The sequence below is a fragment of the Vicugna pacos genome, chromosome 6 (genome assembly GCF_048564905.1).
Source record: "Vicugna pacos chromosome 6, VicPac4, whole genome shotgun sequence".
NCBI lineage: Eukaryota > Metazoa > Chordata > Mammalia > Artiodactyla > Camelidae > Vicugna > Vicugna pacos.
In genome coordinates, this window is record NC_132992.1 from 2587873 (window position 1) to 2613034 (window position 25162).

Genomic DNA, 25162 nt, shown 5'->3' on the forward strand with positions numbered 1-25162 from the left:
CATTTCTGTGGCTTATGCTCTCCTGGCATTCATGTTACCTCACACCCTACCAGACATATGGCAAGCACTCAGTAAATATGCTTTGATTAATTGGTTGATTAATCACAAATATTATGGTAGGCATGTGTTCTCTGGTAGACAATTGAGGGATGGAAATGTGATGTTTTTCTGGACCAAGTTACCACGGTTCTAGATTTACCTTGGTTTGCAGCAATTTTTTTTATTGTGTCTATTGCTAGAGCAAGAATAAATAGGTCGATTTGATTCACTGATTCATTATTTTATTCATCCTAATTTGACCCAGGAACAATGTGAGATGGTATTAAAGCAAGAAATGGAACTCTGCTGGAGTTTTCCTGGAGAGTAAATATGACGTAAACTAACTAAAGACAGGAGTCCCAAAGATTTCTGAACAATAACGGTTCACAACTAGGTTCATTGTTACAGCTGTGGGATGTTTAATAAATTACGAGACTTATAATGATGCTGGGTTCTCTTGAGTTTTGCTGCACCTCCACCACCAGGTCAGCAGACAGGATACAGGAGCTACAAGATGGAGGCTTTTACATCTTCAAGTACCAGAAGACCCCTGGGGAACCATCTGTAGGTCCAAAATACTCCAGACAACAGAAAGTGAGGAAGAAATAATTAAAGGTCGTCTCACTTGGTCATAGTTGAGATACAGAGGAGGGTCCACTTAGGTTTTCTTTAACATGTCGATCAATTAAGTAGCAAGGAGAGGTACAGAGGGATAGACTTACGATGCTCAGCCCTTGTTACCCACTTACTCTTTCATTTGCTTATTCATTCAACCAACATTTGGTATCTACAAAATGCTAACTATGGTTCTAAGCACTGGGGATGCTGAGATAAAGATGACATGACCTTTGGCTTAAAAACGAGATCTTCCCTGGCTTCACAAACCTGGTATTTAGACGAGACATGCATAGTTTAAATGCTCATTACATTAATTCTGGCTTCGTATTTTTGCATAATAGTATATTGAAATAAAATTTTTACGTGCTACTAGAAAAACATCAAAAACCATCTGCTCGGAAGCTTGAAAAATTATAGTGATATCACTTAAACACAATAATAATTTCATTATGTACTAACACCGGCATCGAAATCAACAGTAAATTTATAGAATGATGGTTTTTAGTGGTGGGAAGGGACTCCAGCGATCATCTGGTCCAACCTTCAGATTCACAGAGAAGGAAACTCAGGCCAGAGTGAGGACTTGACCTGCCTGAGGTCACCTCGGAGAATTAGTGGCTGAGTCTGAATGCAAACTCGGGCCCCAAGTCCCACCTCAGTGCTCTCTCCCTTGTGTTCCTAAACACATAAAATGGTGACTGAATCACTAACCTTTATTGGCATCCTCTTGTAAGACTGGCATGGGGGTGAAGTAGGGATCTGAGCGGTGAGAAGCTGGCAGAACCGTGAGGTTGGATACGGTGGACCCTTTTATTAACTTCGGAGCCTTCACCTAAATGATCAAAAATTGGTTTTCAGCAGACATTTTTGCCATCAAAATGAACACAGTTTTCTTCTTGTAAACAATAAATAAGATTATGAATAGTTTCATTAAGTTTTAATCAAGTAGCAATATAAGCTCCCGTTTTATTGCTCATGAGTACCCTGTGCTCTTGTCTACTGTCACGAGTTTGTGTAATTTAAAATAGTTAATTAAATCCAATTAACATGTTGCGATTTCCACTATGGAGAGTCAGTATAGTAGTTAATAAAGGAACTATTAAGATTTTGTTCAATTTTAATGACTACAATATAAAAGTGCTAAATCTTGACAGAGGAGGCTTTGAATACAGCAAAGTTTTGTACAGGCGAATTTTCTAGGAAATACACATTAAGGGCTTTGAGGATTAAAAAAAAACTGGGAGAATTTAAAGATAAATATGTCTACATTAACAGGTTCAGGACGAACTCTGAGTAGACTCTTGCAGATCTGAGAAATGGTTAAAGACATGATGTTTAGATCACTTACAGTAGAGGATTACTTTTCCTAAAGTCATTAAATCCTTTTATTATAATTATGAAATATGAATTGTTTCTATTCAGTGGTTTCTGGATTTCAAAGATTATATGCATTGCAGATAAATCACATTTAATTGTATAGCCCAAGCACACTATTTTTACCTTTATTATAGGAGGTTATGAATTACCTGGGCCCTCTCAGCAGGGAAGATGGAACTGTTTGGTATTTATACACTGATTTAAATTTTCCAGTCATTTTTCCAGCATTAATTTGCATAACTTCCAAAGGAACTAGGTAATGGTTTGCTATTTAACTAATAAAGAACCAAGTCAGAAAGGTTGGTAGGTTAGTCTCAGGTCACACAGAGTGACTGGATGTGCAAAGATGATCAAATTTTAAGATTAATCTTGTTTTGCGTTAGGGAAATTTGCCATTGGACTCAGTTGTGGCACATCTATTGTTCATCACGGTTGTGGTGACCTTAAGGATAAAGAAAGTCTTGACCTTTCATCAAGCCTCGGGGGAGGAAATCCTTTTACAAAATAAATATCTGCTGGCTAGGAAATGTCTGTGAACAAAGTTGTTTTAGGGCCCCACTGGCAGGATGTGGTACTTAAGGGAAACTATAAGAACTACCATCCCATGGACACCAAATTCTTTGGCGATGTTTGGTGAGGACAGTTTAAAGTGATTACAAACAGGACTTTAGACAGGAAAGAGAAGATTGTTCGTGTATGCAGAAAGGGCGGAGCTACGGGTCTTGCCTTGATGAGAGGGGGTGTGCACATGGTGTTACCATGGACCTTGCTGATCCCCCCGTGGTCTCTTTCCCTCATCCTCAGCTCTCCTCTCCGGACCTCACTTCCAGACAGGAGTAGCTCCCAGGAGCTCCTCCAAATCCAGGAGGCTGGGCTAATCACCCAGTGCGCTGTGTTCCAGACGTGGCACAAATACAGACGAGGCTATTCAGTATCAAACACTGAAGGGTCTCCCGTTCGTTGTCTGATTGATCTCAGGGTCGGGGAGGCAAAGGTAAATCGAAGGAAGAAAGAAAGATTCCGCTTACATAAAATTGTCAAGCACTGTGAAGGCGTAAGATATAGATTTGGCAGTTTCGGGGCTCACAGAATTGTTCATCTGGATTTTCTGAAAGCCTTTGACAAGGTACACCTGACAGTCGTGCTCTTGAACGCTCAACTTGCGAGAGCCAACATAAAACTCAACGTAAAGTGTGACACCAAGGAGAAGGTGGAAGGCAGATGATAATTCGGATTGTCAGGCAGTCAGCGCATTATTAACACTGGTTTCTTTAATTCTTTAAACTGCATCCATCTCAACGATGTGAAAGCTGGACCCAAGGGCTAGGGCTATGCTGAAATGCAACGAGGGGAGTGTGTGTGTGTGTGTGTTTGTGTGTGTGTAGGCATGGAGGGATGACATCCTGGCAAGCTTATCGAAGGAAATCCTGCAGCCAGTGTCTGTGGGTACCACACGCGAGTCCACTCTGCTGTCCGGTTCCCATGGTGAGGATAACCGCTTCTGCGCATGCTTGGTTGGAAAGAGAAAGGCGGTAACAACCTCCAGTGTTTACTGAGCACTTACTACACCTATATAACACTAACTTTAATACAATAAGCATTAAATTTTGTGAGCACTGGAAAAATCTAAGAGCTATGAGAGTGCAGGAGAGGGAGTGATTAACTCTGCCTGCTGGTGTCACAGAAGGCATGGCAGTGACTCTCAGCCCTGCCTGGATGTTAGAATCACTCAGGGAGCTTTTTAAAAATACTGCTGCCTGGGCCCCAACCCTGGGCAGTTAAATCAGAATCGCTGTGCTGGATGGAGCCTGGGCCTCGGTATTTTTATAAAGCTCCCCAGGTGATCCTAATGTGCAGCTACGGTTGAGACGTACTGCAGTAAGGGATATTTAAATTGCGTCTTAAAAGAAGCAATGAATTACATCACGTGGAGAAGAGGATGCAATTGTAGGCAGGAAGAATGGTGGCGACAAAGCAAAATAGGACACAAATGCATGAAGATTTCACTGAAGGTGCAGGGTACTTTGTGGCTGGGGTGTGTTTGTGTATAGCAGGAGGGTAAGGTGGGGGATGAGACTGGAAAGGTAGGTTCCGATTCATGCAAATTAAAGAAACCAGCTTTGTGAATGTGCTGACCGCCTAACAGAATTCAAATATCATCTGCTTCTCTGGCTTCTGTTTGATGTCAGGCTTTATATTTTAGGCTGAACCATGCTTTGCAGTTTGTATACCACTAGTAAAAGAATCATATTAAAAACAGAAAAATGTCCCTGCTGTCTGGTACTTCTCATGAACTGTTTCCAAAACTATAATTCACAACTCTATCACTCTATGCCTAAATCTTCTATAATAGCTTAAAAGTTTTTCAATATTTAAAAAATACAGAGAAGCTTAAAGAAGGAAAACAGCAATGGTACTGCTGACAGCCAGAATTAATCATTGTTAACATCTTGGTATATTTGCTCCTGTGTTTTCAAACAGAACAACCGTTCTGTTTTATTATTCTGGTAGAAATGATATATGTTCATTATAGATTCCAAATAATGCAGAAAAACACGAAGATGAAAGTTTAAGAAACCATACCGAATATCATTAGGCGATCCATTATCCCTAACATCTTTGGAATGATTGATACATTGTTTTATAAAAATAGGATTTATATTACATTATTAAACTTAATTTGACATGAATTTAATAGGAAGGAAAAAGGCCGAGTGAAACCCAACAAATTATTGAGCCTCAAATAATATTTCTTTACCACGAGATTCCTGTGAGTTAAAAAAGATTCTTCTGCATGGGTTGGCAAATTTTTTCTAAAGGGGCCGGACAGTAAATATTTTAGGCGGTTCAGGTCTCTTTTTATAGCTGAAAAGTAACATAAATGATATGGAAATAAATGAGTGAATCTGTGTTCCAATGAAACTTTATTTACAAATACAGGTGGTCAGCCCTCAGGCAGCAGTTTCTGGACCCCTGCTCCATTGTTAAATAAAGGTGATTATAAAAAACACTTGGATTTTTTCCACCACATTTTTATTTTGGATGACATATTACATCTTCAAAAGATGAGAACATTAGAACTTTCTTGCTACTCCCATCTTCTCTCCCTCACCTCCTGATTTCTGTTTGTTATATTATTATGTTCACACTGTCCAGATTTATAATAGCCACGTTCTGTTTTGAAACCATCACTGCTATGATTGTTTAGTATTAGTTCTACGTGTAAATGGATCCAGTGCTCATCAGCAGTCCTTCTGTCATGGCTTCTCTGTGCTTGAGTTCTTTATTTTGATGGGTTTTTATAATACCTGGCTTCGGTTATCAAGCAAGTCTTTCCAACGAGTGTAAAATACTTCCCTGAGCCTTGATACTTGAATTACATCTGGGGTCATCCTTTCTTTTCTCAAAACTCTGTGGACATTGCACCATTGTCTTCTACAATGAATATCGTGAAATCAGATGCCAGCCTGATTCTTTTTAACCCCTTCCAGGTGATTTTTTTTTCTGCCTGGATGTCTGAAAGATTCTTTGACTTTCAAGTTCAGGTGTTTAACTAGGAAATACCCTTATGTTAAGTATTCTAAATCAAAATTTCTTGGGATTCAGTGTTTTCTTTCCACCTGCAGATTCAGTTCTTTCTTCACTTCCAGAACGCGTTCTTGCGTTACGGCACTGAATCCATGTTCTCGATTGTTTGCTGAGTTCTCTCTGTGGGTGACAATCGAGTGTCCTTAAATGTTGGCTCATCTTTACCTTCCATAATGTGGTTCCTGACTATTCATTCTCTCCTGGTTCTTTTAGATTAGAACACTGAATTTTAGTTGAGCACAGGGCTATCCAGTTAAAGACCACATTTCCCAGTGTCCCCTGTGGCTAAATGTAGACAAGTGGCCAATAAGATGTGGCAGAAGTGGTGTGTAACCCCTGGGGCATCTCTTTAAAGTGCTTGCCCTTGCCCTGGGCTGTTGGTAGCCTTCCTGTGGACAGAAACATGGGTGTGGGGAGGAGCCAGCTTCTACCATTGAAATGAGAATGTCCTGTAACCACAGGAATGAGGAGGTGATAGGGCATCAAGACAGAAGGAACCATATCTTGGAAGACTTCCTGGAAGAGGTCCTGCCAGCCCGGGACTTCTCACCTGTGGACTGTTTTGTGAGTGAAAAGGAACTACTTTATTTAAGGCATTATATTTTTGGATTTCCTTGTTAGCGCAACTTAGCCTGTAACAAACTAGCATGCGTATCTACTAACTTCTAATTAACTTCCTCTTTCTCCCTCTGCATTTTCTGTGCTTACAGTCTTTTCTCCATGTCAGTATTTCAATATTCAGCAGTGTCGGTTCTGTTCTTTCTATTTATAGTTTATTTATTAGTTCCATCAAATATTTTGGTATTCAATTGATTTCCTTCTGCCTGCAACCTCCCTTTTTATCTCATTCTGCTCTTGTATCATCTCATGGTTGAGCTCTAGTTTTACTTAATTTATGTTCCTATCAAGCTGTGCTAGAATGTGAAGAAATTGTGAGAAAATTCCTTCTGTGTCTTGAGTTATGTTCTTTCCTGGGTTAAGCTTTGTCTTTTGCAGCCCGTGATCCTCCCTCCCTCCTCGCCTCCCTTTCTTTTATTAGCTGTGGGTGAAATACTGACGCGTATGCAATAGATCAGTAGGGACCGTATCGTTTCTTTCTCTCTTGTACGTACTTGGGCCGCTCCCACTTGCTCTGATGCTGTACCCCACCCCCCACTGTGGTACCAGGGTGTTTTCTCTCCCAGCTACACTTGAGAACTGGGTGTTCAGGGTTTTCTTCACCTTTCTGTTACCTGAGGGCGTAGATGAGGGAAGCCTCCGTTTTAGGACATATGCAGTCTTTGTTAAAACATGTAGCCTCTCCTCCCTTTCCTGAGATGTATCAGGGCTTGGTCTGCCCAGTTGAGGATGAGGCCATCCCTCCCCACCCGCCACCGCCAGGACTTTGGGACACTTTGGTGGAATCCTGAAGACTTCACTTCTCTCAGGAAGAATCAGACACGTTATTCACTTGCCAATTTCACTTGTTTCTTTCAAGTCTCCTTGTAGGAAGAGGGAAAAGATAGGAATGCCTGTTTGGTTGTCTTCTGTCCAGATTTTGTAGTATTTCTGAGAATCCCAACATTCTGAGAATTTGCCAGTAGTATTTCTGAGGGCTGGGGAGGGGTTAGGCTTGTAGCCACGCTGCACCCTTTACTGTGTTCCAGAATCTCCTGCTTGGTGAATTTAAGCAATTGTGTACAACCTGCACAGCCACATGCAGCAAACCCTGCCCCCGCCCTCCTCCTCATCTGATGGATGGGGAAACTGAAAATTGGACTGGGAAATGGCTAGAGCACATGCCTAATCTGACTTTTAATTCAAAAGCACAACTAAAATGCACATCACTGCTTTATAGCCCACTTTTTTCTTGCTTCCTGAGTTCTTGAACCTTTTGAGCCAAACAGAGCTCAGATCATCAGCTCCACCCTGATGTCCTCATAGTAAAGCCCTATCTCACTTCTTTCCTTTCCAAGTGCTGTTTAACTTAGATACAGTAGGAGCCTCACTTTCTCTCAGCCTAGGCATTACCAGCATTCTTGAAGCTAGAAGAAAACCTCCTTGGAGAGGCTGCTGTAGCGTAAAAGCAAGAATCCTGGGCTTGGAACACTGGATTTGAGTCCTAGCTCTGTCATGTAATTATCAATGTGCAGAAGTTAAGTCATTTACCGTCTCTGAGTCTCAGTTTTATCTTCTGTAAAATGGGGATATTCTTAACTTTTTTTTTTCATGACAGCCAGACAAAGAATGGCAGGGAAGGCAGAGACTGCTGGGGGACCTTCGGTGCGCTGCTCAGCCAGAAGCAGCATTTCCCAGGCCCCCTTGTAGCTTCAGTGTCTTTGTGGGGAGGTTCTGGCCAGCAGTATAGGAATCGTAGTGGTTCTACTGGAATGCAGAGAAGGTGTGGGGAGCCTAGCAGCCGTCTTAGAGCACAGGAGGACGGAGCAGTAACATGGGAAGTACGCGGGTGCCTGACATTACAGAGCTGCCATGTCAGCCGCAGAGTGCTCCGCTCCAACTGTGACATGAGGAAACACTACTGTCCTGCTTAATCACTATTATTTGTTACACTTGCTAAACTCATATCCTCAATAACACAGGGTATTTTAATTTACTCAAGTGGTGCCTCCCTGTGGAAACCAGCTTACATATATCTTCAATTCACTCAGATTGAACCGACTTTGAAAGAAAATGATTAAAAAAAAACTGGGGGGGATTTAAATTATTTCAAACTCTGGGTATAAAGCAAGAATTTATTATTATTATTTTACATCATGGTATTTCAAGTTTAAATAATTCAGTTTCACATAAAATTCAACATCACTAATCTTCCGTGTGGCCATTGTAAGGAATTAATGAGTTAATATATGGAGAGACACACCATAAACTTTTTTTCATACCAGAAACTGGGTTTTATTTTTGTTTCATATAAGCATTTTATTGAAGAATAATATATACTTTTTAAGACACAGATCATAAAGTCATCAATTGATGTGTTTTCACAAAGTGGACACTGTGGGTAATGAGCCTCCAGAACGAGAAACAGATTGTAAGGCCCCCAAACGCCCTCTCACGTTCCCTCCCAGTCACTACCGTCACCCAAAGGTAACACTATTCTGAATTCCATTACCAACCATTATTTTTCTGTTTTTGAACTTTACAAAAATGGATTATTACAGTATGTATTCTTTCGTATCTGGCTTTTTTTCTTTTAAAATTGGTGCGAAATTTACCCATATTTTTGTATATAGCAGTATGTGCACATTATAAACTTTGAAGTTATAAATTACATGTATAGCTACAACCAGTAAGACTTGAGCCTCCAACCGCCTACCTTTTTGCATTGCTTATAATACTCCTTCTAGAATATTCTCTCTCTCTTTCTTGCTCTCTCAGCTCTGGGTACTAATTCTTGTTACTTTTTTTTTTTGTTTTGTTTGTTTTCTTAAATTTCTTCTTTTCCTCCCGCCTTAACAGAGGTACTGGAGGTTGAACCCAGGACCTCATGCACGCCAAGCACATGCTCTACCACTGAGCTATACCCGCTAGCCCTCCTGTTAGCTTTTAAAAACTGGCTTAAAGGTAATCTCTAGGCAGTCACCACTGATCTCTTCCTCCTCTGAGTTCCTACAGCTTTTCTTTGTACTTCTCTTATTATATTTACAACATATATTCTAAGTATTTATACAGTACTCTGAAGGCATTACATAATTCAGAACTCATCTGTCTTACTGTCCCATTTGAAGAAGAAATAGAGCAAAAAAAAGTTTAAAAAATATATAACCACTTAAGATTTATTGGAAAGGAGCAATTAACATAACCATGATAACAGTAAATATTTTCCTTGTTGCTAAAAGTAATACAATGGCAAGGCTGAAAAAATGTCCTAGTTACCATTATGGTAATGGTAGAGTAGCTTAGAACAGATCGACCTTCTTGAAAATAACAATTATAAATTCTGGATAAAATTTATTTAAAAAACCAAATATTTGAATGCACTGAGATAAATTGAAACCAAGGAGAAGCTAGAGGGGAGTTGATCTTGAAAGAATGGAAGCGCTACAGTTGAGACTTCTGTGTGTGTGTGACTTCTGCTCTGCTCTGTGACTTCTCGGTCTGTGAAATGCAAAGTGGCTTCAATTCAAAAAGAAAGGCACAGTCTTACTGGCTAGAGGAGTAAGAGGATGGAGTTTAGGGCTTTCATAAAGGCTGAGAATGAAGGGGAACCCCAGAAAGGAGGAAGCTGCAAGGCAGGATCCAAAACTTGCAAATCAATGGCATGCAAATCTTTGGCTGACCTTCGAGTTACACGTATATGGAGGACATTCTAAGAAGCCCAGCAAAAATGCAAAGTTAACAATTTGAAAACACTGAGCAGAGATTTCAGCTGCTACCCCCGAAGGACAGAGTTTGGAAGTTGAAACTCGCCAAATGAATTGCCTACTTGAACAAGAATCTACACAGTTGAGAGCAAGGTAACACAATTCAGACTCTGTACATCATTCATAATGTCCTTAATAATAAAACATTACTACATATGCTAAGAAACAGGAAAAGATTATTAACACGAGAGAAATAGTCATCAATAGAAGCAGTCCCTGGAGGTTTATGGCATAGACGGTGGTGATGGTCTTACCACACTCATCAAGTTATACATACAAAGTAGGTACAGATTTTGTATGTCAATCATACCTTAATAAAGTATTTTTTTTAAAAAAAGGAAAGATGTCAAGATAATCCAGAAGGTAGAATAAGCAGATAAGGACTTTAAAGCTGTTACTATACACATTTCAAAGAAAAAATATTATCACAATGAACTAACAAATGGAAAATCTTGGTTGAAAAATGAAAACTATAAAAAAAAGAGAAAAGAACCAAATGGACATTTTAGAACTGAAAAGTAAAAAGTCTGAAATGAAAAGTTGGTTAGATAGACCTGACAGCAGATTGGGGTGAGGAAAAGAAAGGGCAGTGAACTTGAAGAGAGATCGATCGTTGTCATCTAATCTAAAGAACAGCAAGAAAAAATGCTCAAAAAAAGAATAGATCCTCAGTGGTCTGTGGAACAATATCATGTTGAATACTTCATATGTGATGAAGTCCCAGAAGGAGAGGAAAGAATGTGGAGAAAAATATTAAAGAAATAATGGCCAAAATGTTTCCCAACTTTCTGGAAAACGTAAAGCTCCTAGAAGCTCAGTGAATCCCAAGCAGGATAAAGACCAAGAAAACCACACATGGACACATCATGATCAAACGCCTGGAGGGCAAAGAGAAAAACTTGAAAACAGCTGGGCTGGGGCCGGGGAGTGGGGAAGACCCATCCGGAAAATCAGTGATCCAAATGATTGCTGACTTCTCATCAGAAACAATGGAACTTTAAAGCACTAATAAGAAAAGAAAAGAAAAAATAAACTTGGCAACCCCAAATTCTATTTAAGGCAATATAAAGACTTTATTTTTGATAAAAGAAGACAATGTGTCACTAAGCAGGGTATGTGTTACAAGAAGCACTTAAAGGAGGTTCTTTAGGGCGACAGAAAATGACACAAGACGGAAACTCAGGACTCTATAGTAAATCTAAAAGACTATATATTTTTCTTCATTTCTCTCAAAAACAACTGACTGTGTAAGGCAAAAAAATTATATTGTGTAGTTTAAATACGTATAAATTACATGACAGCAGAAACACAGAGAACTGGGAGGTAAATGGAATTCTGTAGTTGCAAGTTCCTCACAAAGTTGTATATGAACTGGTACAATATTCACTTCCAGGAAACTCTAGTCACTTAAGGATGCACGTTGTAATCCCTAGAGCAACCACTGAAAATAATACAAAGAAGTATAGTTTAAAAGCCAATAAAACAGAATATTAAAGATTTAAAAAAACCCACATAACCCTAAGTCAGGCAGGAAACAAACAAACAAACAAACAAGAGATGGAAAACACAGAAAACATGCAGAAAAGTGGTTGATCTACATCAAATCGTGTCAATAATTACATTCAATGGAAATGTACTAAACGGTAATTTAAAAGCTGAGATAATCAGACTGGATTTTAAAAACGAGATAAAACTATATGCTATATATGAGGTAGGTTTTGGGTTTAAAGACACAGATTGAAGTCACAACAACAAAAAGATTGATGTGCCATGTAAACAGTGAGCAAAATAGAGGGGTGGCTATGTTAATATCAGACAAAGTGGACTCAAGACAAGGAGTATTATCGGAGAGAAAGAGGGATAAAAATCTCAATTAGTCAAGAACACATAAAAATCATAAACATGTACACCTCTCATAACGTTAACACATGAAACAAAATTGATGAAAACTAAAGAAAGAGACAATATCTTGGAGTAGCTCATGGTGAAAAAGAATATGAAAACGAATATATGTATATTCACGTATGACAAGCATTGCGCTGCACACCAGACACTGACACAGCATTGTCAGCTGACTATACTTGAATACTTGAATAAAAGGAGACAAATCTTTGATTAGAATTGAAGATTTTAAAATTCCCCCTCAGTAATTTGTAGAACAAATCGATTTTAAAAGTCAGTACGAATATAGATCTGAATGTTACCAACAGCCCCCTTGACCTGATATGTATAGACTACAACCAACAATTGTGAGATAAACGTATTCTTTTCAAGTGTACATGAAACACCAAAATAAATTACATCCTAGGCCAAAAAATAAGTAGCAGTCAATTTCAAAAGATGTACATGTTATAGAGTATGTTCTTTGCCCCCAGTGAAATTAAATTAGAATTCAGTAAGAATGGGAAAACTTTAAAAAAATCCCAAAATATTTCAAAATTAAACAACACACTTCTAAATACCTCACGAGTCAAAGAAAAAAAAATCACTAGAAAAATTTTGAGTGATGATGAAAATGCAACATATCAAAATTTGTGAGATGCAGCTAAAATCTTCCTGGAAACTTACCAGTCTAAGTGCATATTTTAGAAAGTAAGAAAGGTCTAAAAGCAATGATCTAAGATTCTGCTTTGCAAAGCTCTAAAAAAGAGTAAAATAAACTCAAAATAAATGAAAGGAGGAGAATAAAAAAGACAAGAGGAGAAATTAAAGAGATAGGAAACAACTAACAGAGAAAATTAACAAAACCCAAAGTGATTCTTAGAAAAGATTAATAAGATTGATAAGCCCCAGTGAGATCGATCAAGAAAAAGACGAAGCATAAATTACCAGTATCAGAAATAAGAGAAAGGGAAAAAAAAATAAAAGAGAGAGACAGAGAGAAACAGAGAACAAAAGAGAAAGAAAGGAGGAAGGGAGGGAGGAAGGGTCACCATTCTCAGCACTGGAAGGGGTCTTAGGACGGTAAAAGGGTAGTTAGTAGCAGAAGTGACCCTGGGATTGTGAACAGACTCAAAGAATGAAGTGGGGAGAGCTGACCGTGGAGGAGATGCCAGGAGAGCTATTACTTGGGACACACGGAAGTCTGAGGTGTGGGCATCGACACACCTCATAGGCCCTGAACAGCATCACTTAAAAAACATGGAGTTTGTTATGATGCCCCAAAGCCCCCAAGAAAATATTAAGTTCCAGTAAAATGTGACAAAGGAAGGAAACTGGGTAATATTGTCTCAAATTTTTTCTATTAAAAATATTTAAAATCCTTAAGCAAATTTCCCCAAGTTTGTTCCTCTGAGTACGGCTCTATTCTGCAGAAAAGGGTTCTGATGAAGTCTGGGAAGCATTGCTGATGGCACTGGCCGCCCTTCTCCTGAGGAGTCATAATGTACATCAGTGTGTTAGTGACTCCAGGTGGCCTAACGGTATGAAGGCAGTCTGTCTGTCTTTAACCTCATGTTTCCCAATTTTATGGGACCACAAAACTCTCGTGGAATCCCTATTAGCATTCCAAGGAATGCATTTTGGAAAAAAATGGATCGAAGGATTAATACATAGCTAACAACAGTAGCTATAATTTGTTACTATTAGACCATTCTGCAAAGTTGAAAGATAAGTGATAACTTGGTCTTACAAGAAACTTTTCTTGAAAGGAACTTGAAATCCAGTAGACTCAGGACTTTCTGATAGATTCAGACGGACAAATAAAAATCTACATAGTTCTTGCTTCTATTTTGTCTCTAATCCCTTTTACTTGTAGTGTTCCAATAGACACCTTTTTACATCTGGAAAAGTAATCACTCTAGATTTTAAAAATCAGGAAAAGTAAGAGAGAATAATAAGGTACCAGTGTTTCAGGGAAAGGGTGTAGCTTGAGTGGTAGAGCGCATGCTTAGCATACAGAAGGTCCTGGGTTCAATCCCCAGTACCTCCTCTAAAAATAAATAAACCTAATTACCTCCCTCCAACAACAACAACAACAAAAAGATAAAGTACTGGCATTTCATACCTGTTATCTGTTACATCTCATACAATTAAAAAAAACACTGGGTTGCTTAACACTTGTGATTTTTGTGTATTGGGGAATAGAATGCTACACAGCCACTCAAACACGGTCACAATACATGGAAGGGAAAGCACCTGGAGTACCTCTGCCTTCTATATAATTTTTCTTATGTAAACTTAGGGCGATGCATTACAAATCTCCGTCATCCTTTACTCGGGACTGCATGAGAGGCAATGAGTTTAAATGGGAGTCCTTTCAGCTGAGATCTAAGAAAGTCTCTGTGAATAGGTTTATCATTTACTATAATTATTTTTGCAATTGCTGTTTATTCCCTTATTACGGAACAGCGTGCCGGTCTCTAGGCGTTCTTGTTTAAATACCGGCTAGGGTCACAAGTGAAGTGAAGTTGGTCCTCATTTACCTCATACCAGCAGTTGGGTTGGCACGCAGCGGCAGAACTGCTGGGCTCTTTTTATTTAATTTGGCATCCCTTCCCGAGCAGTGTTGAGACTTCCGCTTCAATGACTCCACTGGGCTTTGCCATAATTTCTGTGCTGTATCAGTGAAGTCTGCAGAGGGGACGCCAGAGCAAAGCTGAAAGCAGGCTAGGACTGCTTCTAGATCAGGTATTCTTGTTTAAGTTAACGAAGGAATTAACTCCCAAATACAAATTAAGTCCATTAGAAACCACAACAGTCTTCATTCAGTAAAGAGGCTGATTTTTTTAAAGAATATTAGATCATCTTGATACTGTGTGTGTGTGTGTGTGCATGCGTAAGAGTTTAGCCTGTTTGCACAGTTTCTCTTGGAATAGTTTCCTAGACTCTGAATCAGACTGTCTTAAGAAAATAGAGGTCTAAATTCTGCCTTAGCCACATGTTAATTATATGACTGGGTCTTTACACTCCTGACTTTCCTATCTGTAAAATGGGAGTAATAATCTCCCTGATATTCTCCGAGTGTTAAAAGTGATACACATAAAAGTCTCGGGGACAGAGTCCGGTGCGTGATAAATTGTCAATAAACGCTTTGTTAAATGCATTAATGGAAAATGAAAGTATTAGTACTGGCTGTGAATTCTACTTCCACGGTCGGAAAACAGCTTCACCTGGTCTGCCTACCTGTCTTACGTGTACTATGTTGATGGCACAAGTGGCAAAGGAAGGGAGCCGAAGGAAAGAGATTTTGTTCAGAATCAGAAATACGGATTGTCAGAACTGGACGATCTCTTAGAGATGACTTGATCCAGTGCCCTAAGTTAACAAATGAGCAAACTAAGTCCCGAGGACTATAAGTGATTTGCCCCCAAATCACAGAGAAGTTAGTGACAAATCCAGGACTGGAGCCCAATGTAAATATGAACTTTTCTTGTAATGAGGATTTTCTTGTAATGGTGTTTTTTAAAAAAAAAAATCTTCCTTTAACTAACTTGAAAGATGGTTCTCTTTTATGATTTTGTCTTTTTCTTTTTTTTTTTTAACATTTTACGTTAATTTAATCCATCTGGAGTTTTCTTTCGCATAGAAGGTAAGGTTAGGATTAACTTGCTGCTTTTTTCCCCAAATATTTAGCCAAATGACTCAGCACTATGCATCTAACAGGTCCTCCCTTCCCTCCTGACTTACAGAGTCACCTGTATTGCACTTTAAGTTATTTTTTATACTAAAGTCAATATCTAGGCTCACCTCTTTTACTCTGCTGATCTGTTAATTCTTATGCCCATAGGATGCTATTATAATTATTGTAACTATATCACATGTTTTAATAAGAAGTATGAAAAGTTCACCTTCATTAATCTTTGGGAAAAAAAATGAAGCCTTTGCCCATTTATTTTTTAAGGTGATGAACACTGGCAAGTTGAAAAGAATTAATATTCCATGCAAACCAAAGAAAATCCATAAGAATTTTGATTGGAATTACATTAGATACAAAGATTAATTTGGAAAGAACTGGTATTTTTATTATAATCATTTTTCCTCTTCAGGAATATGATAGATCTTTTTATTTATTCAACTGTTCTTTGACATCATTCAGTAAATTCAAGGCACAGCCTGTAAAGATTTTAAAAACATGCAACCGTGATCTAGGAGTGAGAAAATTAATTCTACCTGAAGAGGTCTGGGAAGACATTTTTATGGCCCCAAAGAGGCAAGATCTACAAATGTAGTCGGATGAGGTAAATGCTATTTCATTACTGTACTTGACACAGCCTAACTCAGTTACACAATTCCTTAACAAAGTTATTCAGAGTTATTAACCACATACACACAAATCAAGAGCATATTTTTATTGGATTCTAACCAGAATCGGGCACTATGCTCGATGTTGGAAATATGGTCCCTGCCCTCAAAGGGGTTTATAGTCTAGTTGGAGGACGTCTCCACGTTAAAAGTACCAGCTCTAGAGAGTAGATCTTAAATGTTCTCACTACACACAAATGATGGGAGATGACAGAAGTGTTAAATAACCTTACCGCCATAATTATTTCACAATATGTGCATGCATCAATCATCACGTTGTATCCCTTAAATTTACACAGTATTAGAGGTTAATTATATCTCAGTACAGCTTGAGAAAAAAAAAAAGGACCAGCTCCTCTTCTTGTCCTAATCTTCGAGTTAATGTAGCTTCTCACTAAGCAGTCTGATCTTTTACTTCTATTCCCAGACAAATTTGTCTGCAAATTTCTTGGTCATCAAGGAAGCAATTTTTGGCTGGGTCCAGATCTACCCCTCAGATGCAGGTCCGAAGCACCACCCTCAAAGCTCCCTGGGCTTAGGATAGAATAAGGATTAAGAACTCCAGTTTGGAAGTCAGACTGGCTGAGTTTGAATTATGACCCTTTGGCCTGTAGCTGTGTGACTCTGCGCAAGTTAAACAGTGGTTATTGTAGACGAATCCAGATTAGACAGCGAGTACATTTGTAAATGGCGGGGAAGAGGATGTTGGGACGGCATTTCCTTTGTAGTCAGCTACGTCTCTGGGGTGAATGCCTGTTTTCACTTTACATCTCCTGATAACCTTCCATAAGGACTGGCCCCTTTAAGTTAGAAATGGAAAAGGGTGTTTTGAAACTCAGAGAAGAGTTTTCTTAGAAACATTCTAAACAAGCTGTTGGATCCCCAGGAAACCTCATATAAGATTATTAGTACAACTGGACCGAATCTTTGGATATATCTTGGTCTCTCACCAGCATGGCATGGGGAAAGGAGAATTCTTTGGCTCAAGTGGCTCTGGCGACTTGGGAAACACGGGGAGATAAGAGAAGCAGGGGGCTCTCGTGGAGAAGTCCCCCAAGATGGACTGGTTCCTTCTCACCGCCTTTCTCTTTCTCTTTCTCCTCCATGCGCATCCTGTTCCTTCTAGCCAGGGTTTCTTTCCTCCTCTGGGCAGTGCAATTACTTGGGTCGGATATGTGGAGTAGTGACAAGGAGATATGTTTCCCCACCCCGTCCCCAATTCTGAGTGTTAAACCAGAAAAATAACTATATGATCAATGTGGCCATCTCCATGTAGAGGCTGAGTGAAAAGACCCAGGCCCCACCCTAAGGAGGAAGAAGTCTGTTTAGTGTCATCAAAGAAACAGGACGTCAGCTGAAGGTGAGTGTTTTGGGGTTTTTTAACGGTAGGAAATTAGTAAAGAGGAAGACATTGGTTAAGAATCATAAGCTCCAGTATCACGTAGGCCTGGATCTGAATCTGGCCTCTACCACATACTAATTATATGACTGGAGCCAGTAACTTAATTTCTCTAAACCACAGTTTTTTTCCTCAGTAAGATGGGGAAACATCACTCATTTCACTGGGGTAAGAAGCTCGGCACAGCGCAACGTAATTCACACAGTCAAGTCCAAGTAGACAGTGGCTATTTGTCATAAAAAGTTGAATCAGAGAATCAGAATTCCTCAGTGCACATAAAGCACTCATTGCACAGGGATGTATTCACCTCCCTTTGGCAGGGCTAGCTTCACAGATGGATGCATCAGACTATAAATGCGTGGTGCTGCTCACCATGGAGATCGTCCAACTAATTACCCTTAGTCAGTTTCCCTGCTCACTAAGCAGGCTTCTGACTAGGTTTTCTGTGTAGCTTTGTCATAGGGATACAATATGCTCGTCAGATCAGGCTGACTTGAACATTCAGGTCTGTTTGGCCATGATAGGTCTCTGCATAGAATAAAGCGGTGCTCCCGTTTATACAGCAGCCTCTTGGGAATTCCGCTGCACCCCAAGAGGTTGATCACCTCTGATGAAATCAACTCTCATCCTGTAAAATCAAGGATCATTCCCGAGGCTGCACCAAAGTAACAGCGCTGCAGGGGGTTCTGAGCTGCAAACTACTGACCTGCAACACACGTACAGCCTGGAGATGGCTTTCTTTGAACTACACAGGGTGTTTTTAAATTATCTGAGCAAATATTTTAAAACTCAGATTTCAGCAAAAATGTGAATGTTAAGTTTCCAGCTTCTTTTGAAAACCCAGCCAAAAGGTTAGAGCTGAGGCAGTGTTTCTCATAAGGAGGACCTTTCTCCTCGGTTCAGCATCCCAGTAACGCAGACCCAGCCCTTAGCCCCGACAGCCGGTCATTTCGGTCAGTTGATACCTGCCCGGCCCCAGAGGACTTACTTTTGCGATTCTAAGTAAGAACATCTAGGACATTTTCTTAGGGTTTTTACTTCTTGCCTAAGAGGAGAAAAGTCAGGAAGAAAAAAGCCTATCAAATGAATACCACGCCCCCATTTAGTATAAACAGTAAGTTTAGAAACACACCCATATTTCAGGAAGCGCTCAGATTAACAAGAGTTTCCAGGGCACCTCTTTGCCTGAGCTGGTGGGACCGCAGGGAGAGGTGAGAGGATGTGGACGGGGGCGGGGCTTGTGCTGCCCGGGGCTGAGGCTGGTACCTGGCGGCCAGGGAGTGGGCGTGTGGGGGCGGGGAGGGGAAGACAAGGGCAGCAGGCGTTGGCCAGGAGTCGACCACTCCTATTGTCTGTCCTTCTCCTTCGTCTCCACAACTCCTGCCCCAAACAAAACCTGCTTTTGACCAACCCTGGAGGGAGAGGTAGGGCACGGCAGGGATTAGGGATGGGGTTCCAGGGTGAATCCTCGGTCGCAGTGGGGTATTCAACATTGGGACAGAAGGTAAGGATGGTTAAGTGGAAATCTCAACCATCCAGCTACGTGGGCCAGTTTTGAGGGGCCGTTCATGTCAAAGGGACAGAATGTTGCATGTAAAGGGTGCGGTGCTGCCCGCAGAACTCTAATTAGGCAGTTTCATGAACTTCTAACAAGTTCAGCAGATAACGCTGCTCAAGAAATCTTTATGACCCAGAGGGAGTGGAAATAAAGTTTAATAACCAATGAGGACATCAAGGGAGGGAGATTGTTCGGGAGAATTCTAGAAGCCGCCCTTCAGCTGGAGCATCTGGAGAAGTGATCTAATTTCAGAAACTGTCTGCCTTAAGCCCTTCTTTTAATGATCGAGACTGAGATCACACAGTTAGATTTCAGTGGTCCATTGAAGGGCATCCATCAGCTGGCCCTACACATCCAACCACATCTCCTGGTTTCTTCCTTTATAAAAATTCAGGGTGATTTGGCCAAGCTCTCAGCCATCCTCTAGGACTTTGACTGTGCTTTTTGCTTGTATTGCTTCTAGTGCTTAAAGTACGTGCCACGTCTGCTTTCAGCCGTGCCATCAGTTCCTCTGAGGCCTATCTCAAGGCTCACCTCCATCCATCAGTTACACCCATCACTGCGTTGTCTCTCCTGGGAGACCAGGTGGTCCCACAAGGCACCAGAAGTGTTAATCTGGGAGTCACACCATCAGGGCTGGGGCCCTGACGATGGCTCTGAAAAGGCCAACTTGTCTTCTCAGCGTACAGATGAGTGCATCACTTGGCCTGTCAGGCCTGAGACGCACCTGTGGTAGCTCGGCTCCTAGCAGCGGCAAAGGCAGGATTAGCATCAGTGCACCGACTCTTCGTCTGCGGCTCTTTCCACTGAGACTGTGCGTGGCTGCTTCCAGACCTTTAGTTCCCAGCCATAAACATATGCATCCACATTGTCATCGAAGATGTAGATGGAAATTAAAAGACTATATAGATCGGGCATTGGGTGTCATTTTATCCTAACTTTACAGTCTAATGAGAGGGATCTCCTCTAAATAAATATCTCCTGGGCTTACATCACACATTCTGATTCAGAAGCTTTTAAAGAAAGTATAGGATGAACCATCCTAGTTTATGGGTACTTACTTCTGTTCCACCAAAGAGGTTTTAAGAGGCTAGGAATGTATACTTGAATTCAAGTACAGTTTAAAGTGCAATGGGTTAGAGTAGTGGAGAACACGGCAATGGCATTTATTCATCTCAAGCACCTCTCGGCAGATAATTGACCTGGGCCATGATGAAAAAACAGTTCTATTAGGCCCCTTCCTCTCGTGGCTGATGCTCTTGCGCACTTGCTCTGGCACTTCTCCTTTGCTTCACTTTAAATAGAGCACTTACTATAATATTGCAGGCATTGCCACTTTTGTAGCTGTTTCCACTCTCCTCCTTGCAGTAAAAAAAGCAACAGTAGTTAGATTAAAACATGAAGTTTTAGATTTTCACTCATGAAGATGCAACTCAGGAAAGCCTGGAGTGGCAGGCTAGATATATCCGCATATTGGTGGGTTTCCTGCACTGTCAACTGAAAGCAGCAGTTCGTTCATAAAGAATGCAGGGTTCTGAGCACGCTTCTCTGTTTTGACGCATACTTGACCCGCGCTAGGTGTCTGTATGAAGGGAAGATCCATCACAGACACCTAACTTTCAGGGGGAGTCATGAATCCCTTTGGCAATCTGGTGCCGGCTACGGATCCTTTCTTAGGATAATGTTTTTATAAATGCATAAATTAATATACATTGGAAACCAACTATATGAGACAGTTCTATCCATGGACCCCTTGTGTCTTAAGTCTGTCATAGAGCTGACTCAGGCTCCTCCATCTACCTAATTTTTGGCTTTTCAAAGTGGAAGTATGAGGTTAGAAAGACCACTTCTTAGTATGGGGTCAAAACTCAAGCCCAAAGCCCAAGTCACAAAGTGCAAAGACACTGGGGTCACATCAGGGAGCAGGGCTCTCAAATTAGCAGGTGGCTGCTGACCTGGGCTGAGTCCAGGGCAGTGCAAAGGCTCTCTTCCTGCCTCCCCCACGCCCCTCTTCTCCCTGCCCGCTCATGCTTGAAATCCCCTAATAGAGTCTAACTCCTTTGGTTTAATTAAATAGAGGATTTACTCTTGTTAAAAAGCAAAAACCCATGGGAGAGGTAATGCTCCAAGCCAAAGATTTGCAGATTTATTTTCAGCAGTAGAATCTGTTTTTCAAATGCAACCTTAAATAGAACGCTGATATGTAAATAAATGCCGGTTTTATGCAAATTTTACTATAGTGTTATACATTGATTTACATATAAACAATATAAGAATACGTGTATATTTATATGTATTTATAAATAAGTCAATGTTGGCGACAATGAGGATGTTTTGATAAAGGCAAATTATGAAATCAAGAGTTAGAGATAATAATTACAATTTACATCCGTTACAGCCTGCACCTTATTTCTGTTTTGTATTTTCCCTGCACAAGATAAATTCCTGACCTAAATAGATAAGTAATTTCAAATTGCTAACAGTTTGTAATGGCACTTATAATCTCAGGATTTTCTTCAGGTAAAATGATTCAGAAGTTTAAAGACGAGTAGGGGTTTTTTTTGTTTCAAAGTAGAATCACGAATAAAATCTAACAACTGTTCATATTCTTTAGCAATTAAGGCTTTAGTTGGTAAGTTCTTGATCTGGGGAGATTTGACAAGTAAATGAGTAAGTACTTTGAATCCTGAATTCCTGATTTCATAACTTTGGGCATATACCTTAATCTTGGTCTCAGTTTCCTCATGTGTGAGGTGGTTACAAAAACAGCCTATTTTATAGGTGTAAAGGTTAAGTACAACAAAGCACACAAAGCACTTAGCACCGTGCTGAGTGCTAAGTGCTAAGTGCTTTTCATGAGTGCTATTATTAAGGGAGAGTTGAATGACTGAAAGTACGTTTCAGATGTGCCATGTGACATTTTAACATGTTCATCATGTCCGATTTAAAATTTATTTTCCGATACCTCAGCGCTTGTCTTTTTCAGATATTCACTCAGCTTCGAAACAATCTAATTTTGTTTTGCGCGTTGAGTCCAAATTTTATGATGATGCTCTATCGCTGACCTTTTATCTGTAGATGTAAACAAAGCAACATTGCAACCCTGCAGTGCCAGATGGAGATTGTAGAGCACATTTCCAGTCAGGTGAGAACCAGCCCAAACTTAAAATGAGCTGTGAAACAGTTCATAATGCTATGTCACCACAATGCAACATGCGGTATTGTAATTGTGCAGGTGACTGTCAGGCTGTGCCAAATGTGTGCGCCAGACAACTCGCCTGGCTTTTAATGGCTGGGAGCACACAGGTGTTGTGTGTAATACGGAGACCAGTTAATGTTCATGGAATGCTTACCCAGGGCTAGGGGCTGCTTTAGGAACTTGCCATGGATTGGCTCATTTAATCTTCACTTATTTATCTTGTATCGTTATTATACGAGCGTATGTGAGCGGGTCTGCATTTCAAAATATGAGTGGTACAAAGGTACACCCTATCTAAAAGAAAAACACCCTTACGAGAAGTTCAAAAGTACACACACATGCATGCCCCCGTGTGAGCCCATGTGCTCAGGGAGTGAACCAGCCAGCACAAGGTAACCCACTGATGCTATTGAATGCATTAAAATTTGGTATCTAACTTATGTATGTGTGTATTGTTCTTTATTACACTTCAAAATAGTTTATATAACTTACCATGAAAATAAAATGTGAATTCAATGCCTACAGGCTCCCTGAAACTCTTTGGAGTTCTCTGTAACAATTTGAAAACCTGAGCATTAAACCTTATTTCTCGTTGATACCCAAGCCTTATTTCTTGTTGAAAGGAGCCAAATCAGATCATTTTCTGGACACACAGGTGTGGAAAAGGGGGAAGGAAGTCTGAGATTTTTACTACTGATTGATTTTTTTTTTAGAAAGAGAGGAAGGAACCTTATTAGGCACCTATTATGTGCCATCAATTATAATATACTATCTGTAAACCCCATAACATCTTTGCCTGATAGACACCAGGATCCTGACTTCACAAAAGAGGAAAAAGAGGACTCGAGATGTTACTTCACTTACCTAGGGTTTCACAAGTGGCATATGGCAGATAGGGCCCAAACTCTGATCCACTCAACCCCAAACCCTTCCTACCACACCAGACTGCCTTCCAGCCAGCTTCCCCATTTTACAAACCAGGAAGATGAGGATGAGCAAGCTGGAGTAACTTGCTCCAGGAAACAGCTTGCTAGTGGCAAGGCTATTACAAGAATCCAGGAGCAAGGGAGTTTCCCTAGGTAAACTCCATCAAGTGGCCCAGTGGGAGGATGCCCTGGGCAACCAGGCTACTGGGGGCCAGCAAAACACTGCTTGATGCGGTGGAAGATGTGAAAAACAGACAAACGGACCAGACAACAGCGTCCCTGTCCTCATATCGGCAGGGGAAAGAAGGCATTGTCGTGTGAAATATTAAACAGAATCCCTGCCAGGGACCTCAGTAATATCTTGGTTCTACCTCTCAGCCTCTACAAGAATGTAAGCTTTAAATGATGGTATAAAACATGGCATAATACAGTAGGGGTAGGGTATAGCTCAGTGGTGGAGCACATGCTTAGCACGCACAAGGTCCTGGGTTCAATCCCCAGTACCTCCACTAAAAAAATTTTTTAAATAAATAAATAAACCTAGTTAACCTCCCCCCACACCACCAAAAAAAAGAAAGAAAAAAGTGAATTGACAAGCCACTGGGGGTAAGGGGGAGAAATATGGCATAATACAATATGTGAACATTGCCAATAATCATAACTAATATTTTCAGAGCAGAACTAATATTTGTACCAGGACCTTTGCTGAGTGCTTTGAATTATCTCATTTAAATCTCAATACAATCCTACAAGATATTCTTTCCGACATTTTACACATGAGGGAATGGAGGCTGTTTCTGGGAGGGTCCCCTTCTAGTAAGAACACACACTGGGCAGTCTGAACAGGAATCACTATCAGAGCTAAAAATTTCCCGGTGGGGTTGGTTTGGGAATGCGTGCAGGGTCTCAGCACAGAAACTCGAGGAATACAGCCTTCTCAAGGAGAGCTCTAATTCTAAAAGACACCTGCACCCCAATGTTCACAGCAGCACTACATACAACAGCCAAGACATGGAAGCAACCCAGATGTCCATCGACAGATGACTGGATAAAGAAGTTGTGGTATATTTATACAATGGAATACTACTCAGCCATAAAAAAGAATAAAATTATGCCATTTGCAGCAACGTGGATGGACCTGGAGATTGTCATTCTAAGTGAAGTAAGCCAGAAAGAGAAAGAAAAATACCATATGACATCACTCATATGTGGAATCTAAAAAAAGAAGAAGAAAGAGGACAGTAATGAACTTGTCTACAAAAGAATCAGACTCACAATCTTACGGTTATTGGGGAAAGAGGGTAGGAAGGGATAAATTTGAGAGTTTGAGAATTGTAAATGTCAACCACTATATATAAAAATAGATAAAAGACAAATTTCTTCTGTGTAGCACAGGGAACTACATTAATATCTTATAATGACCTTTAATGACAAAGAATATGAAAATGAATATATGTGTGTGTGTAGATATATATATACACACACGACTGGGACATTGTGCTGCACACCAGAAACTGACATACTGTAACTGACTATACTTCAATTAAAAAAAAAAGTTGGAGAACTCACTACAGCTAGATGTTTCATGAACGTTAGCTGATGATGGCATGGTCTCTAATTGCCTGTCCCCACTCCCAGAGTAATAGACGTTTGTGAGAGAGCCGGACATGAACCAGTGACATTTGTCACATCACTCTCTTCAGCTGTCCCACCCAGCACTACAACCCAAGCAGTACTAAAATTCTCAGTGGCAACAACACACAAAGCCAATACACTACTTCTCACCATCACCACTATCATGTTGGTGGAACACATTTCATAGGCTGTGAGTCAAGACAAACATGAAAAGTCACT

At 40.3% G+C, this 25162-nt stretch overlaps 1 protein-coding gene across 1 annotated transcript in view; it reads right to left on the reverse strand.

The window, feature by feature from the left end:
- Nucleotides 1-25162, reverse strand: part of IQCH (IQ motif containing H) — a 184206-nt gene that overhangs the window by 121878 nt on the left and 37166 nt on the right. Inside the window, 1 exon segment of the mRNA XM_072962195.1 lies at nt 1369-1489. Within this exon segment, the coding sequence (XP_072818296.1) occupies nt 1369-1489 (121 nt within the window).